Source organism: Hemicordylus capensis, chromosome 1 (assembly GCF_027244095.1).
Source record: "Hemicordylus capensis ecotype Gifberg chromosome 1, rHemCap1.1.pri, whole genome shotgun sequence".
In the NCBI taxonomy this organism is placed as follows: Eukaryota; Metazoa; Chordata; class Lepidosauria; order Squamata; family Cordylidae; genus Hemicordylus; species Hemicordylus capensis.
Genome location: NC_069657.1, coordinates 430,468,048 through 430,485,149, shown reverse-complemented (window position 1 = coordinate 430,485,149; position 17,102 = coordinate 430,468,048). Strand labels below are relative to the sequence as shown.

Sequence of the window (17,102 nt, the reverse complement as noted above, 5' to 3'; positions counted from 1 at the left end):
GAGGCATCTTGCCTCTAAGGCTGGAGGTGGCCTATATCCACCACACTACTAGCCACTGATAGACCTGTCCTCCATGAATTTGTCCAAGCCCCTTTTTAAGCCATCCAAGCTAGTGACCATCACCACATCCCATAGCTGAGAAATCCATAGATTAATTATGCACTGTGTGGAAAAGTACTTCCCTTTGTTAGTCCTAAATTTCCGAAACTTCAGTTTCATGAGTTCTAGTGTTGTGAGAGAGGGAGAAAGCTGTCTCTCTGTCTACTATCTCTACTCCATGCAGAATTGTATACAGCTCTGTTATGTCTCCCCATAGTCATCTCTTTTCCAAACTAAAACACTCCAGATGCTGTAAACTTGTAGGGACGTGTGAACCAACTCGAAATCGAGCTGGTTTGAGTTTGAATTGGTTCGGTTCAAAGACTTGACCTCGAACCGAACCCAATTTGAGCTTGAACCGAACCGGGTTTGGACGGTTCAGACTGGCTCAGTGCCCTACTGGTAAAGGAGAATCTGGTGAGGATTCCCCTTTACCAGTAAAGGTGTGTGTGTGTGTGGGGGGGGCTTTCCTAAGCATAGAGGTACTTGTTACTTCCTTCTACGCTTAGGGAAGCCACCCTGCCCCTTTACTGGTAAAGGGGAATCCTCACCGGATCCCCCCTTTCACTGGCAGGGCTTCGAGCTGATCCAACTGGGCTCGGTTCAAGCTCGACCCAGGGGCCAGTTTGGAGGGGACTAACCTGGTTCAAATCTGGGTCACTACAAAGCAGTTTCCTATTTTTCTACCATTCCTTGGGACTCTGGGCATTGTGTCCTAACACTAGTTCTTTTCTTCCATTCACTAACATGTATTATTAAGATCCCTATAGACAATCATGTTAACCCTTAGCTTGCTTTAATCATGTTTATATTATGTATTATATCCATATTTGATTTTGATACATCGCTGCCCATGTTACCACTTTCCCAGCAGGCTGCAGGCTTAATCTATGGGAAGCTGAGGATGTAATTGAATCAGCAACTCTGATTCAACCAGTCTTCATTTCTGGTCATGTTGCGCATGTGGCAGTGTCTCTGACAATTCCCTCTTGCTCGTCCTAGGAGTTGCTGGACATGTGTTACATTGTCTTTTGCAGCTAGTAGCTCACTGGAGGCAATGCTCAGGATTGGAGTCCTAACGCTTGAGATATTTGTAGCACGGGTACATTGCACAGAACAAAAAGCAGCAGGAAATGACTGCACACACGCAATGTGCCTTTCGCCATGGGATTTATTTATTCATCTGGTGAAAACCATTTGCAACTCCATGTTATTATGTTTCATATGAAAAAGCACATCAAATCACTACAGCAGCACTCTCTCATTTGCAAATGAAATAAGATATCACACGGGGCTTCTTTGAGAATGGGGCATTTTAGAATAATGGGTGGGAAAAAAAGAGATTTCTTTACATTTTTCCGAAGCCACTTTGGACATCTGATAAACACTGGCTGACATGATGCACAAGACTAACAGAGACGGGAAGGTATTGTGGCACCGCTGCTGAGGACGTAGAAGCAGCGGCACCACTAGAGAGGATGCTGGTTATATTCTCCGTGTTACTTTAGTTTCTCTCATTTGCCACAATGGGAGAAACTACAGTGATGCTGGTAGAGCAACTGGCCTGCTCCCCAACGGTGCTGCTGCTTCCGTATCCACAGCAGTGACACTGCAGAACCACCACCCCTATTGCTGATCATGTCAGCTGTTGGTCCTCCAATTATTGGTGCACAGCCATCAAAGGCGTGTGTGTGTGTGTTTGAATATGTTTGCATTTAAAAATATATATTCTGCAGGTATACCCCCAAAAGAAAAAAATCCCATTTAAATCAACGAAACTGAAGCTGGTGAATCGTGACTAAGCCCCGTCTCATTGTCTTCAATGGGACTTAGTCATGACAATGTCGCTGGATCGTGCCTGTTCTTCCATGGCAGAGTAACAAACACATTTTTTAAAAAATGCAAATAATAGTTCCAAATAGCATGGCAAGACAGGAAGCTGCCATATGCCGAGTCAGACCATTGGTCCACCTGGCTCAGTATTGTCTACACTGACTGGCAGTGGCTCTCCAAGGTGTCAGGCAGGAGTTCTTCCCAGCCCTACCTGGAGATGCCAAGGATCGAATCTGGGACCATCTGCATGCAAGCAGATGCTCTCCTACTGAGCTACAGCTCCACCTCCTAAGGGGAATATCTGACATCAGGCAGTGCTTGCATGAAGTCTCCCATCCAAATGCAGACATGCTTGAGGCAACCACCTGACCTTGCCTCATGGAAGAACAGCCTGTTAAAACTGTTGTGCCTTGCCTTTCTCTGCAATGGACGCAAGATGGCTTACCACTATCAACTGAAAATAAGAATAAAAACCAGCAAGATCAACACAACAGCAATCAATCAGAGAAAGACACACAGAGCTCTGAACCAAGATAACAGTCAGAGGAGTCTCATAATCAGGGGAGATCAGAGGAGGCTTGCTGAAATGAGCTTTCTAGACCAAGGTTGCACAACTTGGCCCACCTGCAGGTGTAGGACTTCAAGGCCCATCATACCTTACTATTGGCCACTATGGCTGGGGATGATGGAAGTGGTTGTCTAAATACAGCTGGAGGGCCCAGGTTGTGCAGCAGTTAAGACTTTCAGCTGATACTTCTTCGAAGGCAATCTTAGTTTTGACAGCTTTCCCTAGGGTCATGCCAAGCTAGAGGAGAGCTGGTCTTGTGGGAGCAAGCATGACTTGTCCCCTTAGCTAAGCAGGGTCCACCCTGGTTGCATATGAAAGGGAGACTAGAAGTGTGAGCACTGGAAGATATTCCCCTCAGGGGATGGAGCCGCTCTAGGAAGAACAGAAAGCTTCAAGTTCCCTCCCTGGCTGATTCCTGCCTGCAACCTGCTGCTGCCAGTCTGTAAAGACAATACTGAGCTAGATAGACCAATGGCCGGACTCAGTATATGGCAGCTTCCTCTGTTCCTGCCATGCCTCCATCCCTTTTGCTACATTTTTAATGCTGTAAGAGGAGAAGTGCAAGACCAAAACACAGCAGTGGGCATGATCCAGCAAAAGTCAGGTATGTTTGATTTCAGTGATTTCTAACCACACATGTAACCCTCCCATAGAAGTCAATGGGACTTTAAGATGCTTAAGTCTGGCTGGGTTAAGCCCCATATAAAGTTGAATTAAAAACAGTCCTATGAGATGTATAACATTAAGGCTTCAGGGGGCTCTCAGGCAACTGCCTCGATGGGCCCTCTCCGACCTGGGCGGGCCCCAATAAGGGCTCTGCCGCCCTCCATATGATGGCTATGGGTAACGGAGCTGAACTCAGGGATCAGCATTCCAGAGGACCCTGAGCCCCTGGCTAAGTAATGCCGACTCCTGATTCTAACCTGACCGCATCAAAGCACAAGCCAGGCAATATGGTCACAATATTTATCTCTAAATATGTATATTAAAGGCTATTTAAAACGTTATAAGTAAACATGAAGCTCTGTCCATTTATAGTCCTGATTTTTCCTTAAAATAAATATCTAAAATGTAAGAACATTTTAACAACAGGGAGAAATGTGAGCTGATGAGGTACTATGTTTTCCTAACTGTTCATAACTGAGTCTGTAGCTATGACATTCCCACAGAGGAAGTGGTTCATTTGCTGGATTTGCAAGCCACGACACAAGGGCCCCTAAATAACTCTACTAAGGTCCATGGGATTTTTTCCCAGAGTGAGTGGCCTGTGGATTGCACCCATGGTAGGCTATCATATTTGCCTTTATGTGCTTGTGTGACTTAGTATAATTTCAGTCTTAGGCCTCTATAGCAGGGAAGAGGGATGCTATGTGAGAGGCAAACATGGGCATCCGGTTCAAAGTCATGGCTCGCTGTGTTTGCAAGCAGCTGAGGTCCAATCAGGGCGGAGAAAGGAGGAAACGGGGCGCCACTGAACCCTCTGCTGATATGCTCCTGTTCATGCTGCTGTGCCTGCAAGGGAAAGGAGTGGATCCTTGTTTTGCTAAAAGGGTGAAATGGATTAAGGCACATGTATTGTACAAATTGTGGCAACTGTAGTCCAGCAACAGTTGGAGAGCCTCAGGTGAGCCACCCCAATAGAGAGATTTAACTCAGAAAACATAAACATACTGAATTATATAGCTTCTGTATAAAAAACCTTCCTGTTAAGAAAATGAGGAGAAAAACCTGGAGCACATCCACTTTGGAGGTTGGGGAGAGAGTGAACCCCAATGCGCCATTTTTCTATAGGCGTGTTCAAAATCCGATGGACAACCTTAGGGAAGAATATGTGCCCAACACAGCCAACGTCAAGCATTTTCAAGGGCTTAATTTGGTGCTATAGACAAAGGGCTGCTGCCTCTTTATTTGCAATGTCTAAGGAAATGCAATCTGTGATGTGATATCGCCGTACCTTCTGTTGCCCTGCCCTGCCTCAAAGGGTCGGGCAACACACATTGGGATGATATCTCATTAGACGGTGTGCTGACCTAGATAGTGCAAGGAAGGCAAGGCAAGGAGACCCTGGGGTGGTTCAGATGCGATGTTGGGTTTGGTGTTACATGGTTACCAGGGTCTGATGTTACATGAACGAATCATCATGGTGCCTTGAGATTGCATGCTTCCTCCCCCTCTTCCTCTCACATGCAGTAATTCATAAGAACACACGAAAAGGCATGATTGATCCGGCTACGGCCTCATCTAGTCCAGGATCCTGCTTCACGCAGTGGCCCATAGGTACATCAGGGAAGACTGGACCAGGGAAAAGGAGGAAACCACCCTTCCCATTGGTGTTCCCTGGCACCTGCTTTTCAGGGGCATGTCCCCTCTGATCTTGGTGGGAATCTACCGCTATCACGGCTAGTAGCTGTTGATAGCCCCATCCTCCATGAAGTTGTCTAATCCCTTTGTGAAACCATTTAGATTGGTGGCCATCACCAATCTAGCAGCAAATTCATAGTTTAGCTGCCAACATCTGGCAGCAGCAAATTCCATAGTTTAGGTCCTATTCGGGTGTTTCAGCCAGCAAACAGTGGCTTGCATTTGCCCTGCAAATCAGGATTAGCAATCAGAGCTTGAAGGAGGTATGAGGGAGCGTGTGAGCTCAAGGTTCCTGGACTGTTCATTCATATAACAATAATCCATGGCCTGGCATTATATTTGAACCAGCACATGGAATGGAGGCAGCAGCTCCGTGTCTTGTACAACGTCTCATAAAATCCTCTGCCCTACTCATTTCAATGGGGGAGATTTGAATATGTGCTTAATGCTTCTGTTGAAATAACTGGAATGGCTGCTTTGTGCCTCATGGCTCATGTTTTAATATTACATCCCTTCCCTGGTTAACAACACCCATGATCTGATGCTAAGAGTTGGTGAATCTGCATACAAAAGCTTAGGTGTGTGTGTGTGTGTGTGTGTGTGTGTGTGTGTGTGTGTGTGTGTGACCAACTGCAATAGTGCAAGTTTGTGACACCAGATGTTCTCTGGCCTTAATGTAGCCTGATTTGCCAATGCCAAAGGTTTATTTATTTTATTTATGTATTACATTTCTATACCGCCCCAAACTTGCATCTCTGTTCAGAATTATTCAGAATTGAACATATGAAGTTGCCTTCTTCTGAACCGTACCACTGGCCCATCTAGCACAATACCGTCTACATGGGCTCATAGAGGCACTCCAAGGTTTCAAGCAGGAGTTTTTCTCAGCCCTGCCTGGAGATACCAGGGACTGAACTTGGGTCCTTCGGCACGCAAAGCAGGCTCTCTGTTGCTGAGTGATGGCCCTTTCCAATTGGGTTGCTAGTTACTGAGACTTATATTCCCTGCACCAGTTCTTACTTTGGTGCAGGGTAGATGATCGGGGGCATATGACAGCAGTCTGCTATGTGCAGACATTAAAATGGGATTTTTTTCTGGCCAGGGAAATAATGGGATGGGGAAAAGTTTCACCTGCCTAATTTTTGCCAGGCTGCTGTTGAAGGCAAAGCATTAGAACCAGTAAGAAGCTGGCAATTCTAAACATTACTGGAATGTTAGTTGTGAGTATTCGGGTTATATTGTGTCGGGCAGGAGTAGGCAACCCTTGGCACTACAGCTGTTGCTGAACTACAACTCCCGTCATCCCTAGCAAACCCCTGGGGTAGGGTGTGTGTGGCTTCAGTGACCTCAGGAGTTGCATCTGTCTGTAATACATTTAGCTGATAGAGTTCTGTATGGAAAGTAGAATATATTTGATAGCAATGACTGTCATATTGAAATACTGTAACAAATTAAGACAGTCTTTAGCAGTGAGTCCAACTATGCCAAGGAAAAGTTGGAAGGCTTCTTTCTGCCAAGGGTGACCGTGGCAAGGGATTTTTCCACATTCAGAGTAATCAGTTTTAAATCCCATGCAAGACCTCTCTTTGCAGGCTAAGCACTTGTGTAACTGTGACAATATGATGCAAGCTTGGGGGAAAAGTGTTACACATTGCTCATCATCAGTGATGTCACAGCCACTATCCAATAGGTGCCAATGATATACACAAAACCACAGTCTAGATTAGGACTGCACCAATTGTAAGCTACCAATTGGACTCAGCCCATCAGCTATCTATCGCTGTGACCTGCCAGGAGCCAGACGATCCTTTTCCTGTTTTTGTAGTCCCAGCCAGAAGCAAAGGCAGGAAATTAATGGAGTCCTACTTGGGCTACCATACATAAATGGTGACCTGTGGTAAGGCTCACAAGTTGTGCAGGCCTGTTCTACACAGCACCACAAATTGCAATGGCCATGCAATGGAAAATTTCCATGCAACAGAAAAATTGCATTTCCCCCAGCAACAATATATACTGAGATTTTAGGGCTGGGGAAATGTTATATCACTAGAACAAGAGCACTTGCTTGAGGAAAAATGCCAAAATTCTGAACAACAAAGGAACAATACCTATTTATTTATTGCACTGTAAACTTATTGCTTATAGGGGTGTGCTCGGACCCATTTTTGTGGTTAGGTTCAAATATGGACCCAATCCAGACTGAACCGCCAGTACACAAAGCGGTTTGGTTGAACCGACTGGCTTGTCCGTTCTGTTCAATCAAACCGGCTTGAACTGGTTTGACCCAGTTCGACAGTCCGAGGGGCTATACTTGTATAGGTCCAAGCAAAGGGGAATCCTGCTTTAAAAAGGCTTCTAAGGATGGCTGTTGAGAGGTCACCTTTAAAAGTAAGTGCTTACAGATTCTCTGGTGGTGGCAGCAGTGCGGTTCTGGAAGCATGCCACTGCCTGATCAGTAAGCACCTACTTTTAAAGGTGCCCTCTCTTCCCATCCCTGGCGACTCTTAGAAGCCTTTTAAAGGCAGGGTTCCCTTCACCAGATTCCCCTTTACAAGTATAGCCCTTTGGACTGTTGAACCAGGTCGAACCAGTCTGCAATGGACCAGGCTCGGTCTGGTTCCATCGTGGACTGAACCGCCTCTTCTGGAGGCTGGTTCATGATGGAACCGTCAAACTGCCCTGGTTTGTTGCGGACCGGTTCGTTGCATACCAGTTTGTGCACACCCCTAATTGCCTATCACCTGGGTCTATTATTGGAGTTGGCTCCATAGACTGTATGTGCATGGTATAGAGCCTTCACAGTTCTCTGGGAATGACAGTAAATGGAATGACAGGGCTGCTGGATTCGAGGTCCAGGGCTGTCAAGAAGCACTCAACGGCAGCTTCGTTTTTGCCCTGAGCATGAAGGACTTCTCCAAGGCTGTTCCAGGCTTTGTGACTGGTGCTCTGCACCTGGACCGCATCCTGCAGAATCTTCTGAGCCAAGCTTCTTCGCCCGAGCCTGTTCAGCACCAGCCCCTGCCAAGGAAAGGCAAGCCATGATTAGGGAATAATAAAACTAAATTTCCAGTAACAACCCTGGCAATAGGACCAAACAGACAGAGATGTTAGGCTTGCTCTCGTGACCATAAACTGGGGAGGACAAGGGACCTAACCAGCTCCAGGAGCTATGTGTGGTCCTGATTTTTGATTGTGTGTGAGTAAAAACCTAGATAGGAGCAGAGGGTGGGGGAGTGACTGTGTCCTCACACTGGACAGGACGGCTTCTGCTCCTACCTCATTAAAAAGCTGGGTACAGGTGGTAGGTATGATGGTGTCATACTCACACATGATTTTAAAATAAAATAAAATGGGAGTGCACAAAACTCCTGAAACTGAATAAGATGGTTGTCCTCCTTTGGTCATGAGAACAAACCTAATGTATTTTCTTAACTCACTGTAAATGAGTATGAACAAGCAACTTGCTCACCAACTTATAACCAGAAAAATGTTCTCAGATTTCTTAATGGACTCTGGTTCACCGGCTTCTCATTCCAATTGTCCCTTGATACTGATAACAGCCCTAAGGTCAGTGATGGAATGTCTAGGAAGACTGAAATACTCCCCAGTGGTTTCTGCGTTTTCTCCGTTTTTATGTCTGATTTGAACCAGAAGAACATTGGAACTGCCTTGCTGGAGCAAGATGATTGCTGGACCAAGATGATCAGGGGCCTAGAGCACCTTTCTTATGAGGCAAGACAACAACACCTGGGGCTTTTTAGTTTAGAAAAAAGACGACTGCGGGGAGACATGATAGAGGTCTATAAAATCATGCATGGTGTGGAGAAAGTGGAGAGAGAGAAATTCTTTTCCCTTTCACACAACACTAGAACCAGGGGTCACTCCATGAAATTGATTGCCAGGAGGTCTAGAACCAACAAACGGAAGTACTTTTTCACACAACGCGTGATCCACTTGTGGAACTCTCTGCCACAGGACGTGGTGACAGCCAACAACCTGGATGGCTTTAAGAGGGGTTTGGATGACTTCATGGAGGAGAGGTCTATCAATGGCTACTAGTCGGAGGGCTGTGGGCCACCTCCAGCCTCAAAGGTAGGATGCCTCTGAGTACCAGTTGCAGGGGAGTAATGGCAGGAGAGAGTGCACGCCCTCAACTCCTGTCTGTGGCTTCCAGCGGTATCTGGTGGGCCACTGTGCAAAACAGGATGTGGACTAGATGGGCCTTGGGCCTGATCCAGCAGGGCTGTTCTTATGTTCTTATGAGCAAAGCAAAAGTTCATCCAGTCCATGTTCAACAGGGATCTCTGATACCCGTGGGAAGCTCACAACCAGCACAGTGGTGGATCATCTGCTTTGCATGCAGAAGGTCCCATGCTCCCTGCCTCACATCTCCAGGTGGGGCTGGGAAAGACTCCTGCCTGAAACCTTGGAGGAGCCGCGGCCAGTCAGTGTAGGCGATACTGAACTAGATGGACCTATGATCTGTTTCAGTATAAGACATACTCCTATGTTCCTATGATAGCCATCTCCTGATGTAACAGTTGCTCACTTAGAGATACACACCCCCCCCCCCTCTGAACAAGGAAGAACTGACTTTAGCTTTTATGGCTAATGATCATTTGTAAACCTACTGTCCTCCCCCGCTTGATGAAAGTGTAGTAGTTGGTGTATCAGATTAGGCTGGTAGAGACCCAAGTTCAAACCCTCATTCAGCCAGGAAGCTCATTCATGGTAACCTTAAGACAGTCACTCTGGCTTCTCAGTCTAATGTACCTCACAGGTACAGTACATACATACAATGGCTCCCTGTCCCCAAAGGGCTCACAGTCTAAAAAAAGAAAAGAAACACAAGATAGACACCAGCAACAGCCACTGGAGGGATGCCGTGCTGGGGATGGATAGGGCCAGTTGCTCTCCCTCTGCTCAATAGCTGGGTGTAAGAATCACCACTCCAAAAAGGTGCCTCTTTGCTCAGCCTGCCATCTCCAGGCAGCTCCCTTTCACAGAGTGAACCCTCCATCCACCTCCCTCTGTGGCTGTCACCAGGCTCTTCCTAAAGGCAAGGGAATTCCAGTCTTGCCCCAAGGATCCACCAGCTCCAGGTGTAGTTGGTTTCCAACCGGGCCCCCAGATTGCCCCCAGGTTGTACCACCTCACAGAGGCTGAGGTGTGGGCCTCCAGTGTGCCCCTGCCCCTTCTCCTCCTTCGCCTGGCAGGGGCTATGCCCCTTTAAATTATTGACCACCATAACTCGAAGGACAGAACTTCATGATTTAATTCCATGTTGTATGAAGAAGCACTCCCCACCCCCCTTTTTTCGGTCTTGTCCTAAATCTGCTGCCAATACTGAAGAGTGGCAGTGATGAAGCAAAATGAGTGAAAATTGGTATGTATGTATGTATGTATGTATGTATGTATTGTTAAATGTATATACCGCCTTTCATTAAAACAATCCCAAGGTGGTTTACAGCAAAATTTAAAAACAAGATTTTTAAAAAGACACAATTAAAATATTAAGCTAAAAATATAAAACAAATCTGATTAAAAATTTAAAACACAAGCATAAAAGCAATACAGAGTACAAAGAGACAATCATAGAAAAGCCTGGGTTAAAAGCCACAATTTAACATGCTTTCTAAAAGATGTGATGGAGACTGAGGAGCGAATTTTAATTGATTTTAAATTATTATAGTTCTTTTGTTATGAACTGCCTCAAGATTTAATGAGTGGAGGTACACATGTGTAAAAATAAACAAAGATGCTTCAACTCCCCGATTCATTTAGTTGCCCGTTTCTATACCTTCACCAACTCTACAAAAATCTATCTTGAGAAGGGAACTGCACACCGTATTCTAAATATAGGTGCACCATAGATTTATATAACAGTATTAGGATTCTTGCTGTTTTATTCATTTCTCCATGTAGGGTCTATTCTGTTTAACCAACGTATGTACATTAGATCCTGGAGGATTTTAAGGGGGAGTCAGCTGCCAACTTATTTAATATGTGTATAAGGTGGTTTTTAGATAAAATTCCATATGATATAAAATAAACATAATAATGGCTGAAATACAGAGAAGGGGTGCAGCAAGAAAGCAGCCTAACAGAACTTCCCTCTGTTAGGGATCCTCTGTTTTACCTGAAAATATGTCCCCAAGGGCTGCACAACCCTTGGGGACATATTTTCAGGTGGCACAGAAGGCCTCCTGGGGGAGGGAAGGATGTCAAAATTGCCCCTTCCCTGTTGCACTGGTGCAGTTAGTTGGGAAATTCTGTCAGGCTGCTCTCTTAGTGCACTGGTATATCCTTCTGTATGTCAATCAACATATATTAAAAACAGGGCTGAGCCAAAAAGGGAGCTGATTTTCACAAACATTCTTCTATTATCTGAAAAGCATTGCCTGCCTGCCCCCTGCGATATTTTGGGGAAATGTACAAAGATCTTTGCAAGGAAAGAGGAAGAATGATGACATCATTCCCCTGGTGGGCCCCTGGTGGCGCAGTGGTAAAACTGCTGCCCTGTAACCAGAAGGTTACAAGTTCGATCCTGACGAGGGGCTCAAGGTTGACTCAGCCTTCCATCCTTCCGAGGTCGGTAAAATGAGTACCCAGAATGTTGGGGGGCAATATGCTAAATCATTGTAAACCGCTTAGAGAGCTCCGGCTATAGAGCGTTATATAAATGTAAGTGCTATTACTAAGTGCTATCATATCACCACGTAGCTGACTCAGATATGGTAATATGATGACATCACTTAACATTGCCCTCACTCTGAAGTGGCTTGGCATTATGGGTTTCACTTTTGTTGTTCCGTTTTTCAGTATCCACAAGTCAGGTGCAAACTACACAAGATGATGACAGACTTATTTCTTCAATACAGGTCTGCCCCATCCATATTAGTGGGAGCAGGAGATGCAATATCAAAGGACAAAACCATGAGGGTTGCTGAACCCTCCCTCTGCCCACAACTTTACCCCTGCAGCCTCTTACGTCGGGTGCTTTTCTCCCAGAGAAAAGCAAGCTTAAGGAACAGACTGCAGAATGTAAGAATCAGTCCCCTACTCACTTGCCCATGAGTTTGTCTCTTTAAACTGTACCCCTCCCAGCAGGGGCGTAGCTAGGGGAGAAGGGGCCCGTGTTCATCCCTCTCTCTGGCGGCCCCCCAGAGTGAGGGAGATAATGAAGAAAATAGGGAGGGATGGACTGGAGGGCCCTCAGGAGCTGGGGGCCCGTGTTCTTTGAACCCTTTCGTTCAATTATAGCTATGCCCCTGCCTCCCAGCTTTAAATGTAAACAGGGCAAAGCTTGTGTTTAAAAAGATGGATCTGCTGCTGTCTCATAAATTTTGGGCCAGACTTGAGGCTATTAACTAAAGGAGAACACCACCATGTAAAATACTGACAACCCTGTTGTCGCCAACACCCTAGGATATGAGGCTGCCTAAAGGCTATGGGAGGCACAAAGGGAACTTTTAGATAATGTTGAACCATGCGTTGGAGCAGGTTTCTGCATGTGGATTGATCCTACTTCCACCAAGTGGGATTGGACAACTTGAGTCCAATAACAACTCCCGCTGTTATTGGACGACAGCTCCTGTCATCCCTATTGGCCATTGTGGTGGGGGATCATGGGAGTTGTAGTCCAACAACAGCTCTAGAGCCTCAGGGTTGCTACTCCTGCACAAGGGACCACTGTGATGTGTGTAGGGGGTGGGGGGGAGGAGAGAATACATCCTCCCACATGCAGCAGCTCAGCTTGCTGACCCCAGTTCAGAGATCTATGAGTGAAGCTGGACTGTGTGCCAACTGAAGCATGTTATGGATCCTCCCTGCTTCTTCTCTTCTGTTGCAGGGAAAGGGGAAGCAAAGGAAGGTACTAAATAGATACCATCTTCCTCATTCCTACCAAACATCTACTCAGTGGAGGGGACGGGCGGAGGAGAGAGAGAGCTACCCAAAACACCAGTGACCCCATGCACCTCTGGATCAGGTAGCAGAATTACAGCCGCAAGAAGCCTTCCCCTCAGCTATGAATTTTGATTCCCTGAAGCTGGCATGACATATAGCGCTGAGCGCCTTGTTTCCCTGAAGAATCCACCCTTGAGAGCTGCAGCTCTCTAGCAGAATTTGCTATATCCCCACAGAGTCTGGCAAATGGTAAACAATGCCTTCATGTTGTTGCCACGTAGAGTCCAGCTGGGCTCTGCCCACGATGCAAAATGAAAGCAGGGCGGGGGGGGGGGGGAGGGGGAGAAGAAGTATATTCATATATCCTCCCGCGAAAGGGCAATTTACATTTTTAGCTGGGCATTTTTTTTTGGTAGGTTTCCTAACGAAAGTTCAGTTTCTCAGTTTCCATAGAAACTCCTCTTGTTGAGGTGCATGAATAATTTCATAAAACCAGCAGAGATCTAAGGAAGATTAGCAATTAGTATACTTTTTAAAAAAGCAAATAATTAATGGTATCACCCTTCTGTTATTCTAGGCAAAGTGGAAATGCTTTCCTGCTTTGTTTTCATATCTGAGTTTTATTAATTTCCTCCATTTTCATTATCCAAATCATTGGAAGGTATGGCCTCAGGATGACAGATTATTTTTCTGAATACCCCAAGGGCTCTTGAGGATAGCTCTCTGGTTTGCAATCATGTTTCAGGTTGGGAAGGAATTCTGCTCTTTTCAGATTGGCAAGAATTTGTTGGGGCACATGTACAGGCACATGTACCCCAGCCTTAGACTTAAAGGTACCAACCCAGAAGTATAGGGAATTCAGGCCTGTGTCTGATTTTATTTTACATTAAGAGTTCAATTAATGCCTGGGCTCAGGGTGAATTGACACCCCGGATCTCAACTGGTCTGTGAGGGAAGAGGCGATCCAGCATTGTATTGTGAAATGGGTACTCAAGGAAGCACAAAAGCCAGGCCTGAACAATCCAAATGCTAAAATGTGACTCACTATCAAATATTGTCTGTGGAAGAGGCCAGAGGCTGATCTCCCCTCTCCTGTTGCAAGAAGTCCATGTTAATCCTTGTCAATGATTGACTCAATTGCTCTCTATAGAAATTCAACATAGGTAGATGCATACAAAGAAAACACCTATAGACTTTAATTCTTACTTTACTAACACTTTAACACCCTTTTGGGGTCAGGCTGGCAAATCTGGGAAGATGCCCATTTGCAGCTCAGAGATGCAGATTTGCTTTGGGCATTGTTCCCCCCCTCCCTTTCTAAGCTCACAGCTTACAGAAGATGGGATTCAGATTTCTCTGGACTGACCAATCCTGAATAATTAAGAGACATTATCCAGAAGGTAACAGCATTGTCACCCCTTTTTCGGGACCCAGGAAAAGATGAGATTTGAATAGATTCTATGAGAGATCAAAGGAAAATACAGCTATAAAGAACAGGCTTACTGGACAGAGAGCTAGCAATCTTGTGCCTACATGCAAGATCTGCTCACGAGCTATCCCAGAGTTTGCTGCCAAGCAGTGGGGCAACAAGCAGGAACTCTGTCCATGGACAGGAACTGTCTGTGACTTCTACTGCGCAGTGAGAAGTCAAGACTTCCCCAGCCATGGTGCTCTGACTCTCAGCCGTGCTCTGAGCAAACTGCATGCTTGATCCAAAAGCTCCTGTCTCCAGCCAGAAGCCTCGCTCCTTCAGCTGAAAGATCCATCGCTCTCAAGCCTCTGATCCTGGTAATATGCTGCCTCTACTAGCCTTGGATCCCTTCATCCATTCCCCTTCTTCTCCCTTCCCCTCGTCCCTCTACTAATTCCTGATCTCCCCAAACCATGCCAGTCCTCAACCTTCCTTACCCCCCACTTTTCTGTCTATATCTGAATTATATTAGGCTTTAGGAAGATTTAACACACACACATATGTTAGTTAGGAACACTGGGTGAATATTGTTGCTGGCTAGGGTTGAAATACTGTTATAGAATGTTCTGCTTTCTGCTCAGCTAGATTGATGTTGTTATTCTTTTATACTCAATAAAGCCCATTGAATCATTTAGGATTGGCTTGATCTCCTTTCTTCCTTGCGCCCAGATCCTACATGGTCACTATATAAAAGAACTTGGTTACTTGGTGACACTATGAGACAGGCCTAATTTTGTATGCTAGCTAATGAGCATATTTAGTATACAAATCAGGCCTGCACTGTAACAAATTCTGCTCTCTTCATAAGAACAGCCCTGTTGGATCAGGCCCAAGGCCCATTTAGTCCAGCATCCTGTTTTGCACAGTGGCCCACCAGATGCCGCTGGAAGTCACAGGCAGGAGTTGAGGTCGTGCCCTCTCTCCTGCTGTTACTCCCCCGCAACTGGTACTCAGAGGCATCCTGCTTTTGAGGCTGGAGGTGGCCTGTAGCCCTCCGACTAGTAGCCATTGATAGACCTCTCCTCTATGAAGTTATCCAAGCCCCTCTTAAAGCCATCCAGGTTGTTGGCAGTTACCACATCCTGTGGCAGAGAGTTCCACAAGTGGATCACGCATTATGTGAAACAATACTTCCATTTGTTTGTTGTTTGTTCAGATTTGACCGCCCTGGGATTGTTTTTAATGAAAGGTGGTATATACAATTAACAATAAATAAAATAAAATAAAAAGTGTGGCAGCCTTGGCAAGAGTGAGGGTGGTGGCAAGAATGGGGGTGGCACATTGGGGGGAGGGGAAACAACAGGGGAGGGGCCCTCGGTGGCCCCTTCTCTCAGGGCAATTGTGGGTGGCCCATGTTCTCAGAACAAGCCCACTCAATTAAAGTTACGCCCCTGCCCTCCCTCACATGATTAAGGAATGCCCCAACAATGCATTGGGTCAGTCTCCAGTGATGACAGGGCAAGCGCACTCTGAGCGTGACCCTGTCGTGATAGTGTGTTGTGGCCAGCATCGGTCTGAACTGGTCTTATAGCTCCCTATTGTCATCTGAATCTGGGCACTATGGTTTAACTGTGGTTTACAAAGCAGGATAAGAAAACAGGACTTGATTCTGCTTTCATCTCTCTGGCTTGTAAGCTACATTTAAACTACAGCTTCCAGGTTTGGATGGAGATGAAGTTTAATAAACCAGGATTCTTGCATCACATCTGTACACCTGAGGTGAGGAGGATAGTGCAGAGCATGTGGGCTCAGTGCTCAGGTTGTGCTCATGAGCTAATAAACTGTGGTTTCTTTGATTGTCTGAAGCAGGCCTATGTGCTCAGATCTCCTGAAAGCACCCATTATGTCAAGGCAGTGATCTCCAATCTGAGTGGATGATACTTAGCAAGACGGACATCTCTAATCATCCAATAATCTAAACAAGATGTAAGCACCCTCTGTGCATACAGAGGGTACATTACAAGAGCTTCTTTCTTGGAAGAAGGCATCTGTAAATTCTAGAAACCCAAAAGTCTCTGGACGTATGATTCAACCACCACCACTCCAAAATATTGTGGAGTCATTTCCCATCTTGTTTCTTTCTCTCAATCCACTGCTCTCTTTCCTCACCCTCGCCCCCAAATCTTGAAACGTGAAGATGAGAGCATGAGGGATTCTGGAGCACTCGGAGGAACCAGGAACCGTTTGGCTATCACTCCAGCCCACAGCAGCTTGCAAGATGTCAGTCATTTAATCTTGCATTCTCTTCTCGATTCAGGGCAGGTTGTGTGACATGCTAGATCTATAGCCTTTGAAGGCCCATTATAAAAAATACATGGAACAATAAAGCATAAAGCGGGCTGCCTGCCGGAGTACTCCGCAGGTACCTGCCAAGTGCAATGAATCAGCTTGCGCACAACTTAATGTGTTACGATGGAATGGTGGGAGCTGTCCTGACGGAAGACGGAAGTCTTCATTATTCTCAAGACTGCCTTGAGGAGGGGCTCGGAAAATCTGCCTGACAACAGCTGTGCAATGGAGGACACACTATAGGCACCAAGGACCTCTCCCACACATTATTTGTTGATATATGTTTATCCTTCCTTTCCTCTAAGGAGCTCAAAGCAGCACACATGGTACCCCCGCATTTATACACATGGTACCCCCCTCACATGATCCTGTTCAGTGGAAGAAGTGGCCATTGTGGATGGGGATGATGGGAATTGTAGTCCAGCAACATCTAGGGACCCAAGTTTGAGAACCCCTGCCTTAGTGCAACCTTTAGCCATGAGGGGCGTGACTGGGCTAAAAGCGGAGGGTGGGGTGGGGAACCGGGGGGGCCTGTGGTTTTCATTAAAGACTCCCCCAACATTTCCCTCTGAT

The 17,102-nt window shown here is 46.0% G+C and overlaps 1 protein-coding gene across 5 annotated transcripts in view; it reads right to left on the bottom strand.

Annotated features, from left to right (window-relative positions):
- Positions 1–1,252: 1,252 nt before the first annotated feature.
- Positions 1,253–17,102, bottom strand: part of TTC7A (tetratricopeptide repeat domain 7A) — a 291,532-nt gene continuing 275,682 nt past the window's right edge. For all 5 annotated transcript variants that reach the window (XM_053312732.1, XM_053312747.1, XM_053312738.1 and 2 more), the window contains one exon: positions 1,253–7,879. In XM_053312732.1, the coding sequence (XP_053168707.1) occupies positions 7,658–7,879 (222 nt within the window). In that variant the 3' untranslated portion in view covers positions 1,253–7,657. The remainder of the gene's footprint in view (positions 7,880–17,102) is intronic.